The sequence below is a fragment of the Alligator mississippiensis genome, chromosome 6 (genome assembly GCF_030867095.1).
Source record: "Alligator mississippiensis isolate rAllMis1 chromosome 6, rAllMis1, whole genome shotgun sequence".
Taxonomy (NCBI): domain Eukaryota; kingdom Metazoa; phylum Chordata; order Crocodylia; family Alligatoridae; genus Alligator; species Alligator mississippiensis.
Window position 1 is genome coordinate 2,165,514 of NC_081829.1, and position 23,361 is coordinate 2,188,874.

The following is a 23,361-nucleotide window of genomic DNA, read 5'->3' on the forward strand; positions in this document are numbered from 1 at the left end:
TCCACTGGTGGACACTCCTTTCTCAGTGCTGGGCACCCAGGATAGGGGGCCTTGGAAGCATCACCAAAAATCAAAGCCGAACCGTCCTCATAATAAACGGTATCATTTGGGAACCAAGAGTTCTAGTTTTTTGTATGTCTTATAAGTAGGGGAGACACCTAGACTAGAGCGCAGCTTTGGGGAAGTTTTGAAACGCCAGCTGAACTCAGGTCGCGTGCTATCGACACCCGGCATGGACACAAAGGAGTCGAATCGTGGTTCTTAACCTGGTATTATCCGTATCAACGGAGCCACCCTGGAGCTCCATGCGAAGGCAAGAGGTGAAGGGTATGAAAAAGCATTACAGGGTTTCATCTCGGATGCAGAGATGGAGTCGTACTGAAATACCAGCTTACCGCAGCCGAGGAGTTGCTCCTGAAGAAAAGTGGAAATCCTTTAGAGGAACGTAGCACTAGAAGAACCAAGCGTGGGACTTCACGCGGGTTTTCTACCATCAGGTTTTACATGAGAGGGATCGCATCCTGCCTTGCCCCGCTGCGGCAACTTCCCAACGAAGGTTTTCTTGCAAGAACAGCTCAGGAATGACTGACCTGAGGCTAAAAGATGCTCTCCCAGGTCATTTGTCCTACCTTTGGCGTCTTAAATGGTAGCTGTACTTTATGATACGAGCAGCTAAATATTTCCCAGGAACTTGGCGATTGCCCTGTCCAATACATCGCACCAAGTGCAATAGGTATAAAGTGCAGGCTGCCAATATAAAGACAAGGATGGAGCAAACGTACTAGTCTTGCCTCGATCAAGAGATAATCATTCTCTCATTTCACTTTCAGAAGCTAGCAGTGCTTCACTTTTGCACGAAGATCGAATACAGCTGGGCAGTTGTGAGCAGGGGTCGTACCATACATTTCCCGGCGTTGTTTCTGGCCTGTGTTGCTTCAAGCTCCGAGACCGCAGGTCACGTAGAAGCAAACCTCTCTCTCCATTATGGTAGTCGCAAGAGGTCTAACTAGGTGAGCTCCCCGTTTATAGGGAAATGCCGTAGTTTTCCTCTATTCACGAACCTCAAAGCTCATCAGCATGCTAAACTGCATCAATATATTTTAAAAGTCAACGCAAAAAGGTCCCAAACATTTTGTTTGAAAGCAGGTTTATGCCAGCTTTAGTCAATTAGGGAGAGATTTAAGCTACGCACAAGTGTCTACATCAGGGGTGGGCAAAACGTGGCCCGGGGGCCAGATGCGGCCTGCCAGGCCATTCAATCCAGCCCACGGGGCCCCTAAAAAATTTAGAAAATTCATATTAATCTGCCCCGGGCTGCCTGTCATGCGGCCCTCGATGGCTTGCCGAAACTCAGTAAGCGGCCGTCTGCCCAAAATAATTGCCCACCCCTGGCCTACACAGCAGTTTGCACCGATTCAACTGGTACAAGTGCACATGCACGCGTGTGAACAAGGCTGCTGTTCAGGGAGTTGTGTTTTAAAAAAAGCTCATCTTTCACAGGAAAAAAAGAAAACAAGCTTTCCTCTATAGAAACCAATGCATTTTGACTTCTAACTGCCATAGTTATGACTCCAACATCCTTTGTTTCTTATGATCTAGCATTTTCTCTTGTATGGGACTAAACTAAAACATCATGCACTTTAAATGCAGGGCCCACGTGGTTTTGCACTGGAAACTAAGCTCCATCTCACTTGTCCTCCTAACAAGCATTTGATATATGGGGCTGCTGAACGACAGCGATGCATACTGCTAGGTGGCTGTATTAAAAGTTACTGCGTAGGTACAGTGGGCTGTGTGTCAAAATGCCCAAATGTGTGGATATAAATATAGAGAGAGAGAGAACATTTATGTGTGTGTGTGTGTGTGTGTGTGTGTGTGTGTGTGTTCTCTATCTATATTTATATATTATATAATGTGCTCATATATATATATGCTATATATATATGCTATCTATCTATCTATCTATATGTATATATGAGCAAATGTACATTATATAATATATAAATATTATATAATATATTACATTACATAATATAATGTACATTTGCTCCAGGAGCAGAAAGCATTCAGGGCCTCCCAAAAGGTCTTCCGAGCGCCTGGGGAATCGGCAAGGAAAGGTGCGCACGCCTGGCACCCACCCTGTCCATCTCTATGCCCTCTTCGCCAGCTTTTTACCAGCAGGATTCATAGGCAAGTTTCTGAACCAAAGCCCTACGTGACCAGGAAGCACAGCCACCAGCTTGGTCCAGTGCCACGTGCTCGAGGAGCAGCTCTAGCACTTCCATTACTCACGCTGCTGGAATGACTTACAGAAAGGAAAATAGGTTCGACTCCTACTTCCTACTCCTACACCCTGGAAAACCGGACTTTGCTTCCACCCCCGCCCCATACACACCCCTCTCTCAGCCTTTTACATCTGGGTTATGCTCTGAAGAGCATTGATCACCCTTCGATGACTCCCGAGTCAAGTCAGGGGTGCGCTTGCAAGACTTTGCTGGCGTGGCTAGGCCAACAAAGCACTCCTCGTATAGATGCAGCCCCTTCTGGCAAAATGCCTTTTGCCTCTAGAGCAGCATTTCACTCAGATAAGCTCTCCCAGCCAAGTGCTGCTTTGCCAAACCGAGCCCATTGCCCGATTTTTACTGACGCAGCTGTTACCCACCGCCGGCCAAGCAGCAGCCGCCTGCAGGGCTGGCTGTAGGGTCCTGTCCACACTGCAAAGTTGCCCCTAGGAGCCCAATCCGAATCCTTTCCAGGTAACCTAGCACCACCATGCCAATGGCCACTGCAGATGCAATAGTGGTCTCCGTTCTGCTCCTTCCCCACGAGCTACGGTGTAGAAAGCAGGAAAGACGGCCGCGGGCAGATAGGACAGAAAACACAAATGAGTCCCAGGGGTGATGATTAAGGGGACGTCATTTTGCAGCTTTCAAGCCATAACAGCACATACTGAGCTAAATTTGTCTAACTTCCAACACTAAAAAAAATAAATCCCACTAATATCCTGGCAAAGAGGAGCAGCCTTGACGTTAAAGCAGTAAGTAATGCGGTGCGTTACCCCATCCATCTGCTTCCATCACAACTGGGCAAGACGGGGAACGAGAGCCCCAGCCCTCCATGCCCTTGTCTCCGTACATCCCCGACCCCCAAAGTTACTTAACAGGACTTTTGTTCTCAGTAGCATCCTTTCAGGCTCAATGCAGAGTCTACAAGAGCTATGCTTTAACACTCAGAATCGATGCAGCAAGTTGGTACCTTGTTCAAGCCGAATAAAGAAGTATAATAGAGAGCTAATATTCAGATATAAAGACACACAAGCGTTTTTGACTTCTGGGCAGAGGAAAATAGCATCATGACACCAAATCACCCCTTTCCCCTCACTCAGACCGTGGATCTCCGGCACCTAATGAGAGGGCAGCCCAAGTCGGATCAAATCTGCCTCCCAATCCTTCATAAATCCAAGGGTGAGGTGCTATTAATTTCCACTGATAACCCAAGATGGACGTTTTACTGCTGCCCCCACCCCCCCGCATCCCTCCACCTCTCACACCATATTTTTAGCAGCTCTTGAACAAGCCTAGTAAGGAGAAGAAACAAAAATACAGCGCTAGTTTAATCTAAAAGTTATCACGCCCCTTGCAAAGCACCTGGGAAGTTGAAAGTTATGATGCAAAACTGGTTCCCTGGGAAAGGGAATCAGGCATTTACACTGAGGAGCTTTCCATCTGCAAATGATCAGAGAGGTGCTTGTCGAGTATAACAGCTCTACCCATCAAAGGGGACACACCAAGAGTAAAGGACTTCCTCCGGCTCGCACCGCAAGGCAGTGACAGGTATGTGGGAGCAGCACCCAGCCCAGGAGCCTCCTCTCTCTACTCGCCGACCCTCACTCCCGGGCAGGGAAGGGAAAGCCCAGCCCCGTCCCGTGCACGAACCACTGGGGTATAGCAAAGCAATCGAGTTCAGTTTCCAAATCTGGAAGTCTGCGGTTGCTGGAGACACCCCGACTCCACCTGCACTCTCCCCGTTCGGTGAAGTCCGTCAGCTCCCCAACGCTCAAAATCAGAGCTGCCCCCTTATAAAAGCAAAAAACGGCCGAGACCGAAAAATTGGCTCGTCCGTCTTGCATCGATTCAAGAAACAGCCAAGATTGAAGAATTGTCTCGGCTGGTTTGCATCGATTCAAGAAACGGCAGAGATTGATGCAAGCCAGCCGAGCCCGTTTTTCAATTCGCGATAGCTGCTCCACGCAGCGTGGTGTCGCAACTCTGCAATGCTCCCCGCCGGGGCCAGATGAGGGGCTCGATCCCAGGGAGGTCATCTCTGTTAACCCACGTCCCTGCACCTGCCTATTAATGGCTGGATCACAGACCATCGCCGACAAATGCAGCAGTCTGTCCCAAGTGACCGGCAGGAATGTGTTGCACAGCAAGCACACGGACAGGGGAGGAAGGAGACCGAGTTCTCACTCTAGTTACTCTCGTCCCAGCCAGAAACCTCCCCAGGTCTAGTGATCTGTGCAGGGAACACAATCCTAGCTTTCCACTCCCATGCACACCTGCAATCCTGCCCCGGTTCAGCCCCAGCTTGCTCTGCTCCTCTTCCCTCCATTACTCACCGAATGCAGTTGGACTTACTGGTCTCGAGTAGAGCGTCTGCCCCATGATTAGACTTTTTTTTTTTGGTTGGGAGCTCTCTAAAAAGCAGCCTGCCCGGTGCAAGCGCTACAGTCCTTTAAAGTGATAAATCCATGCGTCGGGCTGGGGAGATATCCAGCACGGCACGACCGCAGAGACTGCCAGGACTCAGGAAATGGCATGGGTGTCACTCGATCCACCGTAGCTCCTGTTCTTCCTGTACCCCAGGCCCGGGCACTTGTGATTCTCATAAATAAGCTCCCGTGCCAGCTCGCTTCAAGCAGGAATGCCTGTCATTCCTGAGCGCGCACGGCTTCGGGCTCAGCTCAGGAAGGGGAGGAGACGGCCAGCCCCATGCTAGCTGCATCATCCAAATCATCAACACCCCTCGTTTCTAGCTTCAGCTTGAGCAGGAACGAAGCGAGAAGTGGAGGGAGAGGAAGGAGGGCAGAGGGAGACGGGCAGCTTGTGCGAGAGCGCCGAGCACTTGCAGCGGTTCCACCCCCCGGCAAGAAAAAGCAGATGCTCCAGTACAAATCGAGCCTAAGAGAGCTAGCTAAAAGCACCCTCAGACCCAAAAGTACCCTAGAAGAGTCTCATTCATAAAGTAAGAGTATGAGGAGGTAAAAGCAATATACACATATACATACACACACACACGCACGCATACAGACACATATACACATACATACACACGCACATCAAAACAATAATTACAGATTTTAAATAAATAATAAGTACAGATTCCTTGGAGTCTCAAAATAGCAGAGACTCCCATGCCTGACAAAGGGTGACTCTGCCCAAAAGCTTGCTATGAACTTTTTTTCCAACTATTTAGTTGCTGTAATAAAAGATATCACATGTGCCCAAAGAGCCTATGTCCTTAGACCAACACGGCTACAGCCAAAAACAGATTGTTAAATGCATTTTTTCTTTGCGGTTGTTACACTATTTATTCTTGGTGAACACATTTGGTCCGAGTGAAACCTGGGTGAGGTTTGCATGATGCTGTGAGGTTTGGGCTATAAAACACTGGCAGGGCAGAGTTATGCTGCAATAAAAAAAAGCATGCTTTGGTGTTTAGAATAGATTAACTCAAATTTGCATTTTTTTTAAGCAAAAATATAAAGCAGGGCCTGGATGATCCGCCAGAGCCCTTTTAAAATGATCAAGCACCAAAGCAGACAGGGAAATCCTCACATGTCCATATTCTATTTTCAGACGTTTTAGAAGATCTAGCTTTAAAAGAAGTGGACGCGATTCTAGAGACCCCACAAGGACGCCCCTCGGCGGCCGGGACCCAAACAGCCTCGTCAGCGAGCGAAGGCAAACGAAGCCGACCTGGAATTCGCCGCGCTCAAGGGAAGCAAAATGCAAAAAGAAGAACAGAAAACAAGGAGAAGCACAAATGATCCCAACCAGCATTTTAAAACACTATTGTTTCTGACAAAGCTTGAAAGTTTGCTTTAAACATATATCCCTGTATGACATGGTGGGTCTTAAAACATGAATTAGTACTGAATCCTCTTGTTCTGCTCTGAACCCAGCCCTCTCTCTTCTGACTGATCATCGTGGGAGCTGCTCCCAATGGACCGCCTAGTGCAAAAATGTCACAGCTTTATTCCCGCACACAAAAAATCATCCTATCCACCCTGCTCGAAGGATGCAGTGACCCAGATCGAAAGGACGCTGCCTTTTCCTAAGCAAGGTCTCGACTGTCAAGTCGGATGCGTTGCTCACTTTCCTCCTTTGGACCAGTCCGCTGCAAGCCAATAGTTCAAGGCAAATATTATTGCAGCTGAGATACGATCTAAAAAGGCTGTAAAGAGAACAAGAAAGCTGACTTCGGTTGGCAAAGCAGACCTGCTACAGCTGTGCACGAATAACACCGAGCATTTGCCACCGAAGACGGAAAACGCACACGCTCCGACACCCGTGCACTGACATGACGGATGGTTTCTCAATGGAGGGAAGAGCGAGAGGCTCGCCCTGCTGCCCCTGGCTGGCATGCCTTCCCTTCTCCCCACCCGGCAGACAACGTCCTACACTGACTGTCGACGGGCAGAAAGTTTGGGGAGCCAACCCTCCCCTCAAAGTTGCAATGACACAGGGGAAGAAGCAATAGTCCCCTTCTGGCCTAGGCCAACGAGGTACATGCACGATCGCACGCGACTTGCCGCCCGCTCCTTCCCCGTGCAACACACCGGGGACACGTGGGAAGGGAATCACCTGTCTCTGCATGCAACCTGTTTTCCATTAATTTGCACTGGCTGAACGGACGTCCCATGTTTTTAAGTTTCAAGACAGCTTCAAAAGCAGGTGCAGCAAGGGATTTAGTGTCCTAAGGGGACAAAGTTCCCCTCCCTCCCTTCCCCTATGGAGAACTGATTCAAAAAACAACTTTGAAAACACTGCTTCCCCCCCCACCCTCAATTCCCCTGGATGCATCTCCAGTCTGTCTCCATTACTTCTTGCTGCTGAATGATGCAGAAGCATCGTGTCCTTGCCGCGCTGGGGATTCATATTCTAGGTACCTGAAGTCTGAGTCACAAAGATGCTCCACTTCATTTTTAGAGTCGTTTGCTTTAACGGGAGCAGAAAGTCTTTTAGATGCATAGTTGTGTGAAGGGGAGACACCAAATCCAGGGATGCAAGGCTGCAAATTCTCTCCGAATCGGCAGATGAGTTACGTGGCCTGGGAGAAGATCTGGGAAGAGTTTCTGCGCAGCTGGTTGCTTTTTTCCATCGCTCTACAAGAGCTCAAACCTGGGATCTGCTCATGCTCTCAAACCCTACAGTGGCACCTGGTCCTAAGCAGAATAAAAACTGCATCTCCTGATGAAAAGAGAGGCCAGATTTCAGCTATCACGCGAGTCTTATAGGCGCTCCGATTGAGTTCGATGGGAGCCGAATTTAGTCCAACCGAACATCAGCGACGGAACAGTACAAGGAGCTTTCGCACGGCAGCATTCAACCTTCAAAACCATTTCACGGGCACTAATTGAATCTAATGAAACGTCCCTTGAGCTTCCTGCAAAAAAAGTGAACTATCCAAAAAGGAACAGAACGAGGTACATCAGTGCTATTCCCCAATATGGATGCTGTTATCGCAGGAGGAAAGTACTTCTACTGAAGACTATCCTATGCCAAGGGCAAGTTTCAAAGCCAGAGTCAAACCAGACTAAGATGTGCACGCCACTCCTTACCAGCCACGAGGAAGCTGACAGCGCTGCTCGGCAAACAAGCTCTTAATCAAAAAAAGCTCCTAAAACACGTGGGCTCTGTTTATGCAGTCAAGAGTTGCAAATTGGTATTTCAAGCTGCAGTTGGGTGTGGAGCTTGGAGAGGTTTCAGGGACCTTATGCACAGGGGAAAGGAAAAAAAAAAGAAGATTTCACAAGTGCCTTCTATTTGAAGTCAAATTGGTTTTCTTCCAAAGGCAACATTGCGAGCGACAGAGGTAGAGCCCTCGCAACAAGGGAGATCTAGCAATGATCGCTCCCCAAAAGTGGGGCAAGACGCCGAACAAGACTAAGCAAACACTCTTGGTGCTTTGATGACAACCCTTCTCCCCCTCCCCGTATCAGCTATCTACCCAACATCTTCCAATGGGAAAAATATCGACTAATTAGACCAGAAGATGCACCACACGCAAGCTGGGAAGCTGTGCTAGATGCATCAAAGCACAACATCTTTTAAGGAGAAGGGGAAAAAAGCCCATCATGCTCCTGAAGTCTCCAAAAGGGGGATGGAGCATCAAAGAAATGACTATTAAATGAGATCTTCTAAAGCACTGGAGATGCTAAGCAATAACTATTTCACGGCGGGGATGACATAGTCGGGGCTGGCTGAGCAGGGGTTGGACTAGATGTGACCTCCTGCGGTCCCTGCACACCCTCATTGTCCGTGACTCCTATGAAACGAGGCAGGGAGGTGAAGTGAGTTGCCCAAGGTCAGGGGACCTGCAGTCCCAGGGCAGAGCATGGGTCCCCGGACGCTAGGGACAGGTGCCCCACCGAGCAGGGCAGAAGCACCAGCTTAAGACGTGTGCTTTATATAACCAAAGGACTCGAGGTTTCAAGCGTTGTTAATTCACAAGTGCACCGCACACCCAGAGTAATGCCAAAGCGAGTGTTTGGAGCCCGGCTTTGATTGCTAACAATTAGAACAAACTTATTTATAGCACTGGCCTCGCTAGGGGTGGGGAGAGCGCGGCAGCGAGAAGGAACAGCTCACTTCAGAGAGCAGCTTTCAAAAAGAAAGTTAAAGAGGAATACAATTTTACTAATTACTTCTATAGCACTTCCCTCAGAGGAATCCCTTACTTAAACCCACTTAAATTAGCCTTCGCCACACCTCCGGGCTAGGTAGATGGGTATTACTTAGGCTTGACAGAACAGTAGAGTGAAATAAAGAGGTTCAAGACTAGAAAACAGGGTTTGGGGTTCACAGAACTTTTTTTTAATTGAGAATGAAACTTTTTTTCCGGCCCCCTAAGGTTTCCCACTTAGCAGAAGTTACCCGAGCCCTGCAGCTACTGCAGGGAGAGGCACATCAGGTCTCAAACGCGGAGCGGGCAGGAATGTCAATTGTGCAGAGGGGGCTTCCCGGGGCCGCAGCCCCAGGGCGAGCGGGCAGGAATCCAGCCTGGTCCCATCCAAACCCTGCACCGGATTCAGCAAACAAAAAAAGGTTGCTGAATCAAATGGTTTCCTTTGAAAACCTACTTCAGGCTCAAACCAGCTTTTTTCAATTCAACTTTTGTTCCGGTGGAAATTTTCCAGGCAGCTCTAGTGGACACTAACATCTAAGGGCGCCTCTCGGTTTTGGACATCCATCTCGTGACTCCTACAGCCTGATCCTGCCAGCGTATCCAGCCCCCGCGGCTCCTGCTGAACTCAGCGGCACTTGCGGACGGGCAGAAAAAGCTGGGGGTGACGGTCAGGCTCCAAAAGCAGCACGTCTAAGCCGAGCCCAGCAATCCTGACCCGGGGTCCGGGCTACCCATGAAGATGCCCGTCCCCTTATTAACGGTGAAACTTTTTCAGCCCTTGCTGGGCAGGGTGACAGCACCCCACGCACACGCTGCGCATACAAACCTCTCTAATAAAAGCAAGCGGTTCGTATTAATAGCTTGGTTGCTTGAGACCACGAGTCCGTTACTTGTCCTGCCCACGGCCCCAGAACGAGCACGAGCACTAGCTGCTCCAGGACCCCGTCCTTGAGACTTTGGATGCACAGTGCAAAACACGGCATTCATTTCCAGTGACTCAGACCTCCGCTCCGTGATTCAGCCGCAGCAGAGGTAGGGAGGATTGCCTTATCCAACCCACCTACGACTGAGCCGTGCATCCGATACCAACAATACTGGGTGTTTCCCTTCGGAGCCAGTCAGCCGCGCAGAGTCACAACCGAAGTTTCAGGAAGATTAGACAGAACTGAGCTCTCACCTAGAGGGACTGGGGCCCAGGGTTTAAACTTGCTCGGTGCAAAGGTGAGAAGGGAGGTGGAAGCAACAACTTTCTGGGCACTTTAAGGAAGCTTCACTTATTCACGTCGGCATTGTTCATTTGGGTTGAATCGCAAGGCTTTGGGTACTTTCTAGGAGACTGACAGCAGGCTTTTGTAGATGGCCAGGAAAATGCAAAGCAGTGAAGATTCCCAGGGTCTGGCGTATCTATAACGATTGCCAGGTTCCCTTAGAGTCATGGGCGCAGCGCCCAGCATCCTTGCACGGGCTATGAAACACACATTTGGAAAGGATATTAGTCCTGATGACCACGCAATGGAAAGCCTGGGGGTTTAGGAAATTGGGGGATAGATTCATAGATGCTAGGGTCAGAAGGGACCTCAGCAGATCGAGTCTGACCCCCTGCCTAGGCAGGAAAGAGCACTGGGGTAAGATGACCCCAGCCAGATGCCTGTCCAGCCTTCTCTTAAAGACCCCCACGGTACGGTAGATCTTAAAAGGTCGCAAGACAATGCCACTTGTAACCCCTTCTCTTTTCCCAGGTTGAGCTGAAGTGCACCCCTCTTCGGTGCGGGGCTGGAAAGGGTTTATTCCCTTTCCGTCTGGCACTGCCTTGTGTAGAGTTTGCATGCTTTGGCCCTACCTTGCACGCATCCATCACAAGAAAGGGCAGGGAAGTAAGCCCGTTACCGGCCACATGTTTTCCTTGGAATTTCCTGTTAAGCTTCCAAATGGGAAACTCCTATTTCCTGGAGCATTTTGTTCCCCTTGTATCAGATGATTAGTCAGCAAGGAACCAGCTTGATCTCAGGAATGCAAGGAGGAGGAGAGGCAGTGGTGGGACACGCTGAAGATAGCGATGCTTGGGGAGGGCCGGGCGGTGGGAAGGTGCTCCAGTGATCTTTCACATGTGCCGGTTAACTGCTTTCAATTCTGGCTTTCTAGCCACCCAATCCTTCCAGCTATCAAAATCCAAATGGCTGACATCTAAATTTTTGTGCATAGATGCCTGGCTGTCAAGCGGACACTTCTGCGAACAAAAGTTTAATTTCCCAGCCCTGCGCTGCATGGCTTGAAAACACAATTTCAAATAAAACCAGATTTCATGCAGCACACGTCTTGTGCGTCGTCTCCCACACCTTCTCTCCAGCCATAAGTTGCTTACTGTGCGTGCAAAATGTTTTTAAAGGTTTATGTGCATAAGAACACAATGAGAGAGCCAGACTGATGAGGTGCAATATCCACCCTCCCATGGCTAAAACATAAGCAACTCGGGAATTCGCGGCGGTCCCATCTCTACGCTAAGGAATCTCTTAAGCAGACAAAGTACTTTCCACTCTTGCTCAGACTATCTTGAAGTAGCAGCAAAGTGAGCGCTGGGCCAAAGCCAACCGAAGCACGGCTGCAGGACACATTCCAGCAAAGCACCGGTTCAAGCTGTATGGAGACAGCATTTTCTTTCTTCAAAAACAAGCCGTTGCACGTCGGGTGCCCATCTGCCACCTCCACGTTACATAAGTGGTAGCACAGCAAGCAGAAATAGGGAAAGGTCATGTGCATTCCCATCACCATCACTTCCCTCGAACCGCCGCAGCACGACATTCAGACTGAAACTGCGACAAACCAGGTCATCCAGTTCCTCCTCTTGCAACACCGGGTCAGGGAATGGGACCATGAACGCACGACTGTAGCGGGGAGCCAAAATATATTCTCTCCTTCACAGACCGAAGCGTGAACGTGCATATCAGCTTTAGGAAGTCACACAAATAAGGTGGTATTTTTTGCTGAAAATGAATTGCTACAAAGCAAGACGATGCTAACCAGGCAGGGTTGCATCCCTTCTTTGAGCTGGGTGCTTTAAACGGGGAACTAAAACGCATGCAACATGATGCGTTCCTAAGAGCAGTTAATCGGATGCAGAAATAGTCCGCGAAACTGGACTCCCTCAGCCTAGATGCGATATTTTCTATGCAGCATTTAAGAGCATAACAGGACTAGCTTGATCAAGCACTAAACATGCAAAAACATGGGAATAACTAGAAATCTGTTAGAGCCATTTGTGAGGTTCTTAAGACGAGTATAGGTCGAGATGCATCTTGAACCCTAAAAGCTAGCTGCCGTGAACGGTGTCACAAGGCTATCCACCATCTCATACCAAAATGCTTAAGATGCCATCAAAAATGCTCTGTAAACCTGCAGGGCTTCCAGATGGCACCAACCACCTCAGCCAAGTGCCTCACGCCCATGGGAAGAGCTTGCTATACAAACTAAAAATTGGATTTCCTCCTTTTACGATCTCATAAAATGGGAATTATTTATTGAGATTTTACGGGAATACTCTCAACAAGTCTCATCATGAAAAGAAAACCAACTTGAAATACTATAGCATTTCCTCTGCTACCTTGCGTGAACTCGGTCTAGGCACACCTCTGGGACAAACTCAGCTGGCCGTCACACCTAGACAGCCCCAGCATTTGATCCACTCAAGTTCCACGTCTTGCAAGTTATTTAAGCACCGACAAAACCAGCCAGTACCAGGGAATACAACCATCCTTCACTTCACTTGGCTCTGCCTGCGGAAATGTTATAAAAGCGCTTTGGTTCAACTTTTGGGAACCACCCAACTTCCACGCTGCACCTGCTTATTTTAATTACTGCCCGGACTAAAACCTCCATTAAAATGCAAGGCAAATCTGACAAATAGTCTCAGCTCCTGACTGCCTAGACGAGAAACGAAACAGAAAAAAAAAGTTTCCCACCACCATCTCACAGTTAAAAGGATCGCAAATCAGCTGGGTTTAACGCTTTCATTTTACTCTGTAAATCTACAGCACACACCAACGGCAGAAACGTCCTTAGCCTGACGAAGGCTTTTTGAACCCAAAAGCTTGCTTAATAATGGTTTTCCAACTATTTCAGTTGGTCTAATAAAAGATATCAGATTCACCCAAAGAACCTTGTCTAAACTTTAAAACACTTTTTGGAGCCATGCAACCCTCATGTTAAACTTGAGCATCCAAATTTGCAGCTGTAGCATAGTGTTTTAGATCTACACAAGCTTCCCCCTCCAGAAGTGTAGTATATTTTTTTACTAGGCATCTTTACCGGCATGGATGTAACAGGTAATTACAGGTCTGACCTCCCTCTCTATTGCACAAATGTGCCTTTGGAAACCACACCGATAAATATTTGCTCAGTGTGAAGACAGCTCCAAGAGGAACCATTCCAGTTTATCAACTTGACGATTCAAGTTAATACAAGCCTTATTCTATATTTACTTAAGGAACTAGATAACACTTAGGGAGCTGATCTGGCCAAGTTAAGCACACTTCATAAAACTTGAGAGTACTCCCCTGCACGACGCATGTCCACAGGAAGCATTTAGCCTCCCGCGCTGGAGCCCAGAGCAGAGCTCCAGCGGGCTCCTATTGTTCAAAAACGAGAGAGACACGGACAAAATAGAACAAAAAAAAAAAAAAGCAATTAAAAGTCTAGAAAACATGACAAACAAGGAAGGTCAGAAGAACTGGGACTGCACGCAATGATCTTCCGAGGTCCCTGCCAGCGTAGCATCTACGAACCCTAGCGTCTATGCACGGTCCGGAAACGAGAAGACTGGGAGACGACCGTCTTCCAATCCAAAAGAAAACGTTGTTGTAAAGGAGGATGCCGAGAGACTATTCTGTGTCCAGAGGGGACAGGAACAGCTTGCTTAGGTTGCAAAACGTTCACATTGCAAGCCTTTACGTGCAGGTTGGACACATGTACATTTGCTTGGGATGATTTGGGGAGGGATGACCCTGCCTGGAGGAAGGGAGAGGACTAGATCATTTGAGGTTCCTTCCAGCTGTTTGTACAAGCATTGCAGAGACCGAAGGAAAATGCCAAATATTACGCGGGCTTAATCTCAGAAGACCAAACACTGCTTATGCATTGCATTAGACTCCTAGACAATAGCTGTTTACAACGCCAAGGCCATTTTAAATAATTCAAGGAAATGGTCTAGAGATGAGATAACACGAAGATGAAGAAGTGATACCGCTAATCGTATCCTTGTATACAGCTGGCTACAAAGTTACCCCTTCTCCAGATGCCACTGATGGCATCTGACCAAAATCCTAGCCGAAGGCGCCTACCGAGAAGGGGGGAACCCCTCCGGAGACCGTCAGCACCACTCCTGAACAGACGCACCTTGGCAAAAGTTGGACAGTCTCAGCACTGCCTGCAAATCCTACTAGAAGCCAATGAAATAAAAGTACAACCCCAGGTTATATCTGCAAGCTGCAGGGCAAACAATCCCCCATCACTAAACTAGCCCAAGTGAATCGCTGCACCCCTGCCCAACGTGGCCTTTATAGATTTCAAACCCCTGGTGCTGGGCATCTGGGCAATGCTGCACCCCAGACTAATCCCTCCCTCGAATGCAAGCAATCTGCTGAGGGGCCTTTTGCAACCCTGTGGTATGAAATATCTTACAGCACAGCAGTGCTATCAGATGTGGGTTTCCTCGCCTTACGATAAACCCACGAGGAAACCGATTGGGGAGAGCGGATCAATGCTCCATGCTGAGATACACAGTGCCTACTTCTCCACCTGGTCACCCCCCAAAAGATTTGTGCATCGAGAGCCATCATAACTGGACGGTGAGCTGGATTCGTCTAACAGGTTTATTCCTGAGGTGGCGTTAGAAGATATTCCACGTGGTGCATGGCATGTATTTAATGGTGGGGGTGTGCACACCAGCGCAGCTCACACTTGGCGTGTTTGGGTTTGTTCTCCGATTACTTCGTTCTCACTCATAGTAGCTTTTTCCATGCAAGAGGGAGCTCCGTGGAGGAAGCAATGAAGGGTCAGGGTGCTACTACGGTGGCTGGGGTTGGAGGGGTCCCATGAAATACCATCCACCTCCGTCACCTCACCAGCTGCAGGGAGTCTTGAAGTGGGTCCAAGTCTCAGAGCATCTGTACCTGAGCTGCCAGCTCCTCCTGTCCACATCCTGCTCCTACCACAAAGACAGTCACGGGGCACCGTTCTGACACCGTAGCATGGGTGAAGCATAATCCTGTCTTGTTGCATGGACCTTTCAAGGGCTTCTATATGAAGGGGGAAAAAAGAGATACGCAGGGTGATCATCAACCTTTGCTTTCCTAGACTGCTGAGGAAATTTAGGACACAATTCTAAACAAGAAGATAATACTCATTTAATACCCAGATACACTGGAGGGTAGGGCTAGGATTCAGAGAGACCTTGACAAATTGGAGAATTGCACCAAAAGAAAACCTCATGAGGTTCAATAAGGATAAGTGCAAAGTCCTGCACTCAGGACGGAGCAATCCCGTGCGCCGGCGCTGGGTGGGGGCTGATGGGCTGGGCAGCAGCTCTGCAGAAAACAACGGTGAACAATTCGGTGGCGGCCAACAAAGAGATCCAGCAGCGTGCCCTGTTGTGAAGAAGGTAGATGGCATCCTGGAGTGCATTGGTAGGAGCATTGTCAGCAGATCGAGGGCAGTGACTCTTCCCTTCTATTCAGCACTGGGGAGGCCACATCTGGAGTCCTGTGCCCAGCTGTGGGCCCCCACTACAGAAAGGAGGTGGACAAAATTGGAGAGAGCGCAACGAAAACGGCTGTGGGGTTGGAGGACATGACTTGTGAAGGGAGGCTGAGGAAAATGGACTGAGTCTGCAGAAGAGAAGACCGAGGGGGGATTGAATAGCAGCCTTCACCTCCCTGCTGGGTGGTTGCAAAGAGGATGGAGCTGGACTGGTCTCAGTGGGGGCAGGTGACGGAGCAAGGAGCAATGGGCTCAAGCTGCAGCAAGGGAAGTTGAGGTTGGATATTAAGAAAAACTCACTAGGAGGGACAGGTTACCCAGAGAGGTGGTGCAGTCTCCATCCTTGGAGGTGTTTAAGACCTGGCTGGACAAAGCCTTGGCTGGGATGCTGTAGTTGGGGCTGGTCCTGCTTGGAGCAGGGGGTTGGACTAGATGTGACCTCCTGAGGTCCCTTCCAACCTGCATTTTCTCTGACTATTTCAAATGGAAATTAAAGTTGGTTAAAATCCTCTCTTTACAGTCAAAGACTAGGGACTAACGCCAACTGACCCACTAAAGAGACTTTCCTTCATTTGTGAACGTGTCTGGAGCGGCGTGCAAATATCTGCTCACTCGGAGAGGATCGTATATTTTCCTGCGGTGACACTGAAAATAGCTTTGCAAGGAATCCAGTTCTCTGGGTCTCAACCTCCAAAGAGAACCAGCTCGGTTCAAGAGAGATCCTCCTCCCCTCCCAACTTTCAAGCTCAGTCAAAGTTGTGAATCTTTGTCTCCCTGCAGGACGCTTTGCCACCCGATTCCTTCCCGTAACTACTCTTTTGCAACCGCGGACAGAACTAGAAGTCAGCTGGGGGTGCCCCACTGGGACTGACGGCCCAACTCGGCTCTGTCCATTCAACGTACGATGAGTAACGCAGCATAACAGCCACGTAACCCTAAAACCTGTGCTTTAAATCGCATCAACTCGAGTAACAGCAAAGCACAAGAATAAAGCCAGAGTATGAAAGGGACCACCACTACCCCCTGGTTTGGTTTTGTTCACAGTCCTTGACCACAACATGGTCATGTCTCATCATCATCATCAGATTCACTTTGATTTAACTCCAAAAATAGTGAAGGACGGCGCTATAGGAATGCCCAGTAGGACGATTCCCTCTGCAAGGATTCGACTTTGCTCTGAAGACGGAAAACAAGCAGCAGCTAAACCAACAAGGAGAGAGGAGCGAGCGTGCCAGACTTCCTGGAACAATCCCATCACGGAGTTATCCTGAGCAAGCAGTTTGCTTCATATTTTAAAGAGAAAACAGGATTAGTTTTGTGTTCAGCCTCATCTGGACCTAATTGCAGAAGCACTCCCAGGGCCCTAGTCCCACTGATTCAGTGGGAGACTCCCCCTCCCGTAACTCCCACGCACGAAGGTTGTGCAATCACGGCTGTCAGCAACTTGGAGTTAATTACAGCGAGAAAGAGATTTTCTTTTCCTCCCCAAAGCAAAATATTCCTTAGTGCCAAGCAATGCACGGGGTACCCTGGAAAAATAAGCCTCTGTAAGCACGCTTCCAGTGTGCCTTGAGCTTACCGGCTCCATTAGTGCCTGCATCCAGCATTTGAAACAAAAAGTTGTTTTTTGGGGGTTTTTAATACTTTTTCAAACTCGGGCTTGCACATCCCATGAAAACTGTCCATTTGAAATACGATTGCACCCTACGTCCCCCCTGACGCAAAGCCCAGCAACCTGCCACTAAAAAGCAAGGGTCGGTATTAAAACATCTTCCAATTCCAGGATAATGCAGAGTGCAATAGAAAAAAACAACCAAAAATGACTGCTCCTCTTCTGCAGAAGGTAACCTGCCCTTTGTGAATCAAGTTACCAGACTCATCCAGTGCGGATCATTACTTAATCTCGAGAGCCCGGTCTCTTTGCCAAGCCATGACTCACGGGAAGGCCAGCCCTGGAAATGCATGCCCTTATTGCAGCCACTCCGTGAGAGCAGAGGGAAACCATGCAAAGCAAACAGTACGTGGGGCTGTTTTCTACCCTACGGGGAGAAAGGGGGGACCACGAGGGGAAAATAAAAAATACTTGGCCTTGTTTTTCTGCAACGGTCTTACGGGAGATGTTGAAAGTTATTAAATTCCACATTTTGAAGCTCACCAGGGAAGGTTTTTGTCCCTATCCTCAAGCTATAGCCTGCTTTCAAGCCACACTCCAAGATTTAGCCCTGGCCAGCGGCCAGTTAAATCAACATCCCTGGCTGTTATTGTTTGACTACAAATTTCCTGTGCTGCTTTTCGAGGCAGTACCAGTTTCAGTACTGGTTTCACTTAGACGGCACGCTCTCCGGAGGCGCGAGTGACCTGATCTGCAGAGGAAGGGCCACGATTCTGCAGTCGGATCCACGGGGCAGCTGTTGAAAACCCAGTAAAATTAGTGGGATGTCACAAAGACATCCCACTAGTTAGCTCAAATTATTAACCGGACCAAAACCTCCGTTAAAATGCAAGGCCCTCATTTAGATGTTGGGTCTCCCTGCCTCTAAATCACCTTGCAAGACCCGGGGACAAAAGCTACCAGGTTTTCTATACTGCTGGTTTGCAGAAATTGCTCAAGTCGCCTAGCATACAGATGCGGAAAGGAGCCTGCAGGGATCTTACTTCCCGAAAAAGGAACGCCTTTAGATGAAGAAGTCTCCCCATCAGGAGGTTAAAATGAATCAAACCTGCAAGTCTTTCAAAAGGGGATGTATTTCAGATGGCAAATCAAGGGGAAATAAAAGCAGGGCCTTCTGTTACAGCTGGGGAACTCGTCGATGAAAATCTCAGATAATCCTCTTTCTCCACCCGCCTCCCATTGAATATACCTGTTCCTTTCCTAGAAGCTCCAAACTGAGCAACGTCTGCCCTCTCGTGTCCCAAGCGCAGCATTACCCAAATGCATCATGCAGCCGTGCCGGAGCGATGATGCCCACGAATGCACAGGTTCTTTTGATGGTTATTTTTGAGGACAGCTATCTATCTACATGCAGGGGCAGGAGTCCCGCGCCAGCACAGATCTGTTCTCGTACCCATCGGGTCCTAGACCCCCGAATGCACCGGACTGCAGAAGAACCAAGAGGAAAGCAACCAGGGAGCACAAAACGGAGCTTCGTGTTCTGCTTCATCCTGACTTTTCGGGGCACTAGGCCGTGCTTGAATAGCCCGGCACGTAAGGAATCTTAAACTTTCATGATGCTAATTAATTGCATCTTGAGAAACCGGCGAGCTGCTTCCTCTCCCGTCTGCAGTCACACGACGGCCAGCGGGCAGGTACGGCGGCTACGAAGCAGAGAGAGAGAGAGAGAGGATGCTGGTGCATGAGATAGTTTAGTCCTTCTTGAAAATGAATCCTCTCGGCCTCCCTTCCACGTTTGCTTCTCAGAGACGCCTTGTGAGTGAAGGCGCTGGATCAGACCCAGATCGAGGTCCTGGTCCCCTCGTCTCCCTGCTTGACCTCCGGCAAGGAACTTCCCCTAGCGTGCCTCAGTTTCTCCTCGTCTATTAGACGAGCCCTGCCTCTGAAGGTACTGCAAGGATTAACTCATTCATGTGGAAGGCCTTCATCCCAGTGTGAGCAAAGCTGATGGATGCATCATTTCTCCTGCAACTTCTTCCCTTCTCTGAACCTGCAGCCCTGCTACTGGGCTCCCTTCTCCCAACGGGGAGATCTGCTCTGCCAGGTCACTGTTGATCTGTCACGAACTACGCGGATATTAAACTTGCAGTTCAAGACAGATTTCGCCATACAAACCGGATGGGGTGGCAGAGAGGGTCAAGAAGAGAAAGGACAAGAATAGCTTCTACTTTCTTCCCAACCCAGGATCATCCTTTCTTGGAGGCAGCCCTCTGGCTCGTTTCAAATGGTTTTCACGAGCATCTACCGAGCAGAAGCAATGAGAAACCCCACGTAACCAACTCACCTCCCTGCACTCCCAGCTGGTGCTCCCAGGAAAGTCCGGGAGTGCCGGACGCCTGGGACAGGGCTCTGCATTGCCGCACAGGACTTCCCTTCGCCGCAGACCTAACGCTGGCACCGTGCAACCCTCCCACGCTCGCGGGCACCTTCGACTTGGGCTCTTGGCACCTCCCCAGCCAGCCTCGCTCCAACCAGTAACCCACCCATTTTGCAGAGATGCAGGCTACAGTAAGTGGATAGTCCTCCGACTTCCTGAGACTATGAGAAGAGACATCTAGGAAGAGAGACGCGCTCCCCTCAACACTCGTCCTGCAATCGGTGCCATGCGACACGGCCGAGGGGGGCGATTCAGGTGCCAAACGTGCGAGTTCTCTCTGCAGCGAACCCACACGCAACCTCCAACCCAAACCAGAAATGCTGCTGGGATCATTTATTCAGCTTCAGGTGGAGGGAAGAGAGATGGGAGCATATCCACCCAAGCATGAAGCACTGAGGACCTCAAAGACAAGCCTGGAGGAGCCCTGCTCTGTAGCAATACATGCATATCAGCACTACAGAATGAAATGGGTGGGATATACAAGTCTCGACAAGAGACCTGCGTGCCCTGCGTCTCCGTTCCCAAATCTGTAACCCTTCCTCTTTGAAGCATTGCCAGGACAAAAGCCAACGACAGGTCGGCACCGTGGAGGGGAGCGATAAATACTCCCGTCCAGACCCTTTGCAAGAAGCTTTGAAGCCCGGCAGCTGAAGGAGAATAACTTGAAGGCAGACTTTTCCCATACAGATTAACAAACAGAAGTCGTATTGTAAAACTCAAATCTCCTTTCCCAGGAAGCTTGCGGAAGATGCCCGCTTTCCGAAGCAAGACAGAAGCACGCTGTACTAGAAAGAAGATAAAACGTCCTTCCCATCCCAAGCAGCGATCAATGGTTTTCAAGTTCATCGGTATCGTGGGCACCGACGATCTTCCAGAGCCGCTAGCGCCGTACAGCCGAGGGAAGTGCCAGACGCCTCTTCCACGTTTCTTGCCACACTTCACTTCAGCAGCATTTAGGGACAAAAGCCAGCTGCACAAGTGAGGACCGGGCTTATTTTTCAACACGTGATAAGAGCATAACAGGGCTGATGACTAAGATCAGTTAGCAGCCACGCAGACCGGCACGGGGCCGGCAGCACGCTGGTACCCCGCAGCGCAGCTCACGCGATCCAGGGCAGGTATTGCCCTTCGCGTCTGGTGAAGGCAGTAATAGCGATGAGAGACAACGTCCACTTATAAAAGAAAACAGGTCTGCCTAATGGCAAGGCTCCACCACCGTTGTGTGCCATTCAGCACGAGCTGGAAAGCAGAAAAGCTGCGGGGGAGGAAAATAAAGAGTAACACCAGTTCACCCCGCTTAGTCCGCGTACAAACCCTCCTCCGCACACCCTGCTCATCCCGCCACCTTCCCTAGCTAAATCCTTCAGACAGCCAGGCCATGACAGGCACCAAAAGGATGGGGCAGATGTTCAGTGGCTTGAAAAAAATCCAAACCGGACCCTCAAGTCCACCTGAGTGTTGCCTCCAAGGGCAACAAGCCTCTGCTCCATTTTACAGATGGGGAAAGTGAGGCACCAGGAGCTAAAGCGCTCTAACCAGCGTCAACTAGGGTGAAAAAAGAAAACTAGAAACAGAGTCCAGGTCTCCCAACACCCTCCTACAGGGCTACGACAGCTGCCTAACTGTGGATGGAGTAGGCCTGCATCCGCAGGAAGACAGACTACAGCTACTAGTAGAGGCCTCTGGTGCCTGAAGTACCGTGAGTGAGGTGGGAGTGCGATTGCACTGGACAAACTGCTCAGCATCTGCAAGATTTCCCTTCCAAAATGACTTTCACTACTTCAAATACTTTTGAAGTATTAAAAACATATACGTAGGCCACCAGCATCTCTACCGCTTGGCCATTAAACCCGTTTCCCCGAGGCGAACCCCCTGTACGTGCTGCGGAGACCTGACCACTGGCTACCCCTTGCAGCAGTTACTCAAGATGGGGTCCAGGAGCAGCTCAGGATCTCTAGAGATTCAACCCTGCTACAGATCCGGACAGAAAAGCATAGTCCATAAGGCTCATTTTTGCTGCATAACTGCCCTTCTCCGCTCGAAACTACCGCAGCGATGGCTGTACAGGTCTCAGCTGGCTGCCCCAAGTGTACCACCATCGAGCAAATCATTTGAGCCAACTAGAAGATGCGCTTCGAAGGACTAACGGAAATCCAAGCGGATACTGCACTGCAATGTACTTCCGCCGATTTTAGAAACGTCGCCAACTTTATTACTTGCAGCAATGCTTCCCGGGATGTTCTGTATCACGATGCGGTTAAAAAGCCACGCGGTCCAATGGAAATAGCTATCGTCCTTCGGTAGATTTTAAACGAGGAATGGTATTGTAACACTCTCCTGGTGTGGAAGTCGGTTGGCTTTACAGATCAAAACAGGAGATGACTCACAGCATCTCCAGGACTTTCATCTCACAACTCAGAACAGCATCCCCACGCTCTCCGTGCAAAAGCTTTCACCCAGATTTCCTCCAGATAGCCGTGCATGATTAGCAAAAAATAGATATATATACTGTTCTTGCATGAACCCGCAGGCAGCTGACTCGATGGTTACGCTTTCAGGATGAAGGGGATCCCCGCTCTGTTGCTCACCGTACCCAAAGCAAGGCGGAAATCAGAACTAAGAAACTCCTGGTTTCAAAAGTCAGAGGGCAGCACGTTCACTGATACCTCTGACAAATGCAAAGAGCAAGGAGTGATTCATAATGTTATGCCCTGCCCCTATTTCTTTCCATTTAATTTCACATGAAAAAAGGCCCCTCTTTAAAGAGCAGATCAAAAGTGCCACAAAGACAGCCCTGGAGATGAACGACCTTTCTCTTTCTTTTCTTTTCTTTTTTAAGTAAGAAAGCAGAACAGAGATTTTCTTACTTCTCTGTGAGCTTTCTTACACTCTCCTGCTCAAAGCATCTTCCCCCGATGCTCCAGTGCACCGCGCCGGACAAGGAGGTCCAGTCTACAAGGAGAATTTAGCCCGACTTCCCATTACAAGTGGCGGCTTTTTCTCTACCAGACTCTGCACCGACGGCCCCATCTCATTTCATACAGGCCACATGACTGTCATCAGACGGCCGTCTGCAGTCACCTGGGCTGAATTCAGACCAGCAAGGCAGAAATCAAGTGTTTTGTACTCTACTGAAGAAAAGAAAAAAAAAATCTGTAAAGAAAGACCTTTTTTTGCTATTATTTAGTTGGTCTCATAAAAGATATTACCTCTATCCCAAGAGTTTTGCCGTCTCCATTTCCGAACCCAACACGGCTACACCATATATCCTTTATACTCTATCAGCCATTTCCCCTCCTCTCCCCCACCTTTTTTTTTAACTGCTGCTAAACAAAGGGTTTCATAAATCCACCTTTATGTTGGTTTTTCTCCCTATGCAAAGAGCACGCACAAAGGAACAGCCATAAAAGCATTTGGAGCGGAGGCAGCAAACAGGCTCCCACTTGCTGCTAGCAGGCTTTTGTTTGCTGGGAACAGACTTTGCCTGCTTGGGGGCTTCTGCTTCATCCCCCCGCTGTACCTGGAAGAGACACCGAGCAGGCAGGTCATATTGGCAAAGCAGCAGCAGTGAGAAATCCCAGTGGGAAGCAAGATCAAACCCACACACAGACATACCACATAGCAGCCGGCGGCAACAGCAGAGTGAAATAAA

General features: G+C 49.2%; 1 protein-coding gene across 12 annotated transcripts in view; it reads right to left on the bottom strand.

Moving 5' to 3' along the window:
• PHACTR4 (phosphatase and actin regulator 4) overlaps window positions 1-23,361 on the bottom strand; it is an 84,475-nt gene that overhangs the window by 23,198 nt on the left and 37,916 nt on the right. For 3 of the 12 annotated variants that reach the window (XM_059729473.1, XM_019490240.2, XM_059729474.1), the window contains exon 3: window positions 15,075-15,200. The exons of 7 other annotated variants lie outside the window; for them this stretch is intronic. In XM_059729473.1, the coding sequence (XP_059585456.1) occupies window positions 15,075-15,200 (126 nt within the window). Of the gene's footprint in view, window positions 1-4,618; window positions 4,953-15,074; window positions 15,201-23,361 lie in introns of those variants that run through there. 2 more of the 12 variants (XM_019490248.2, XM_014604960.3) reach the window with 2 other exon arrangements.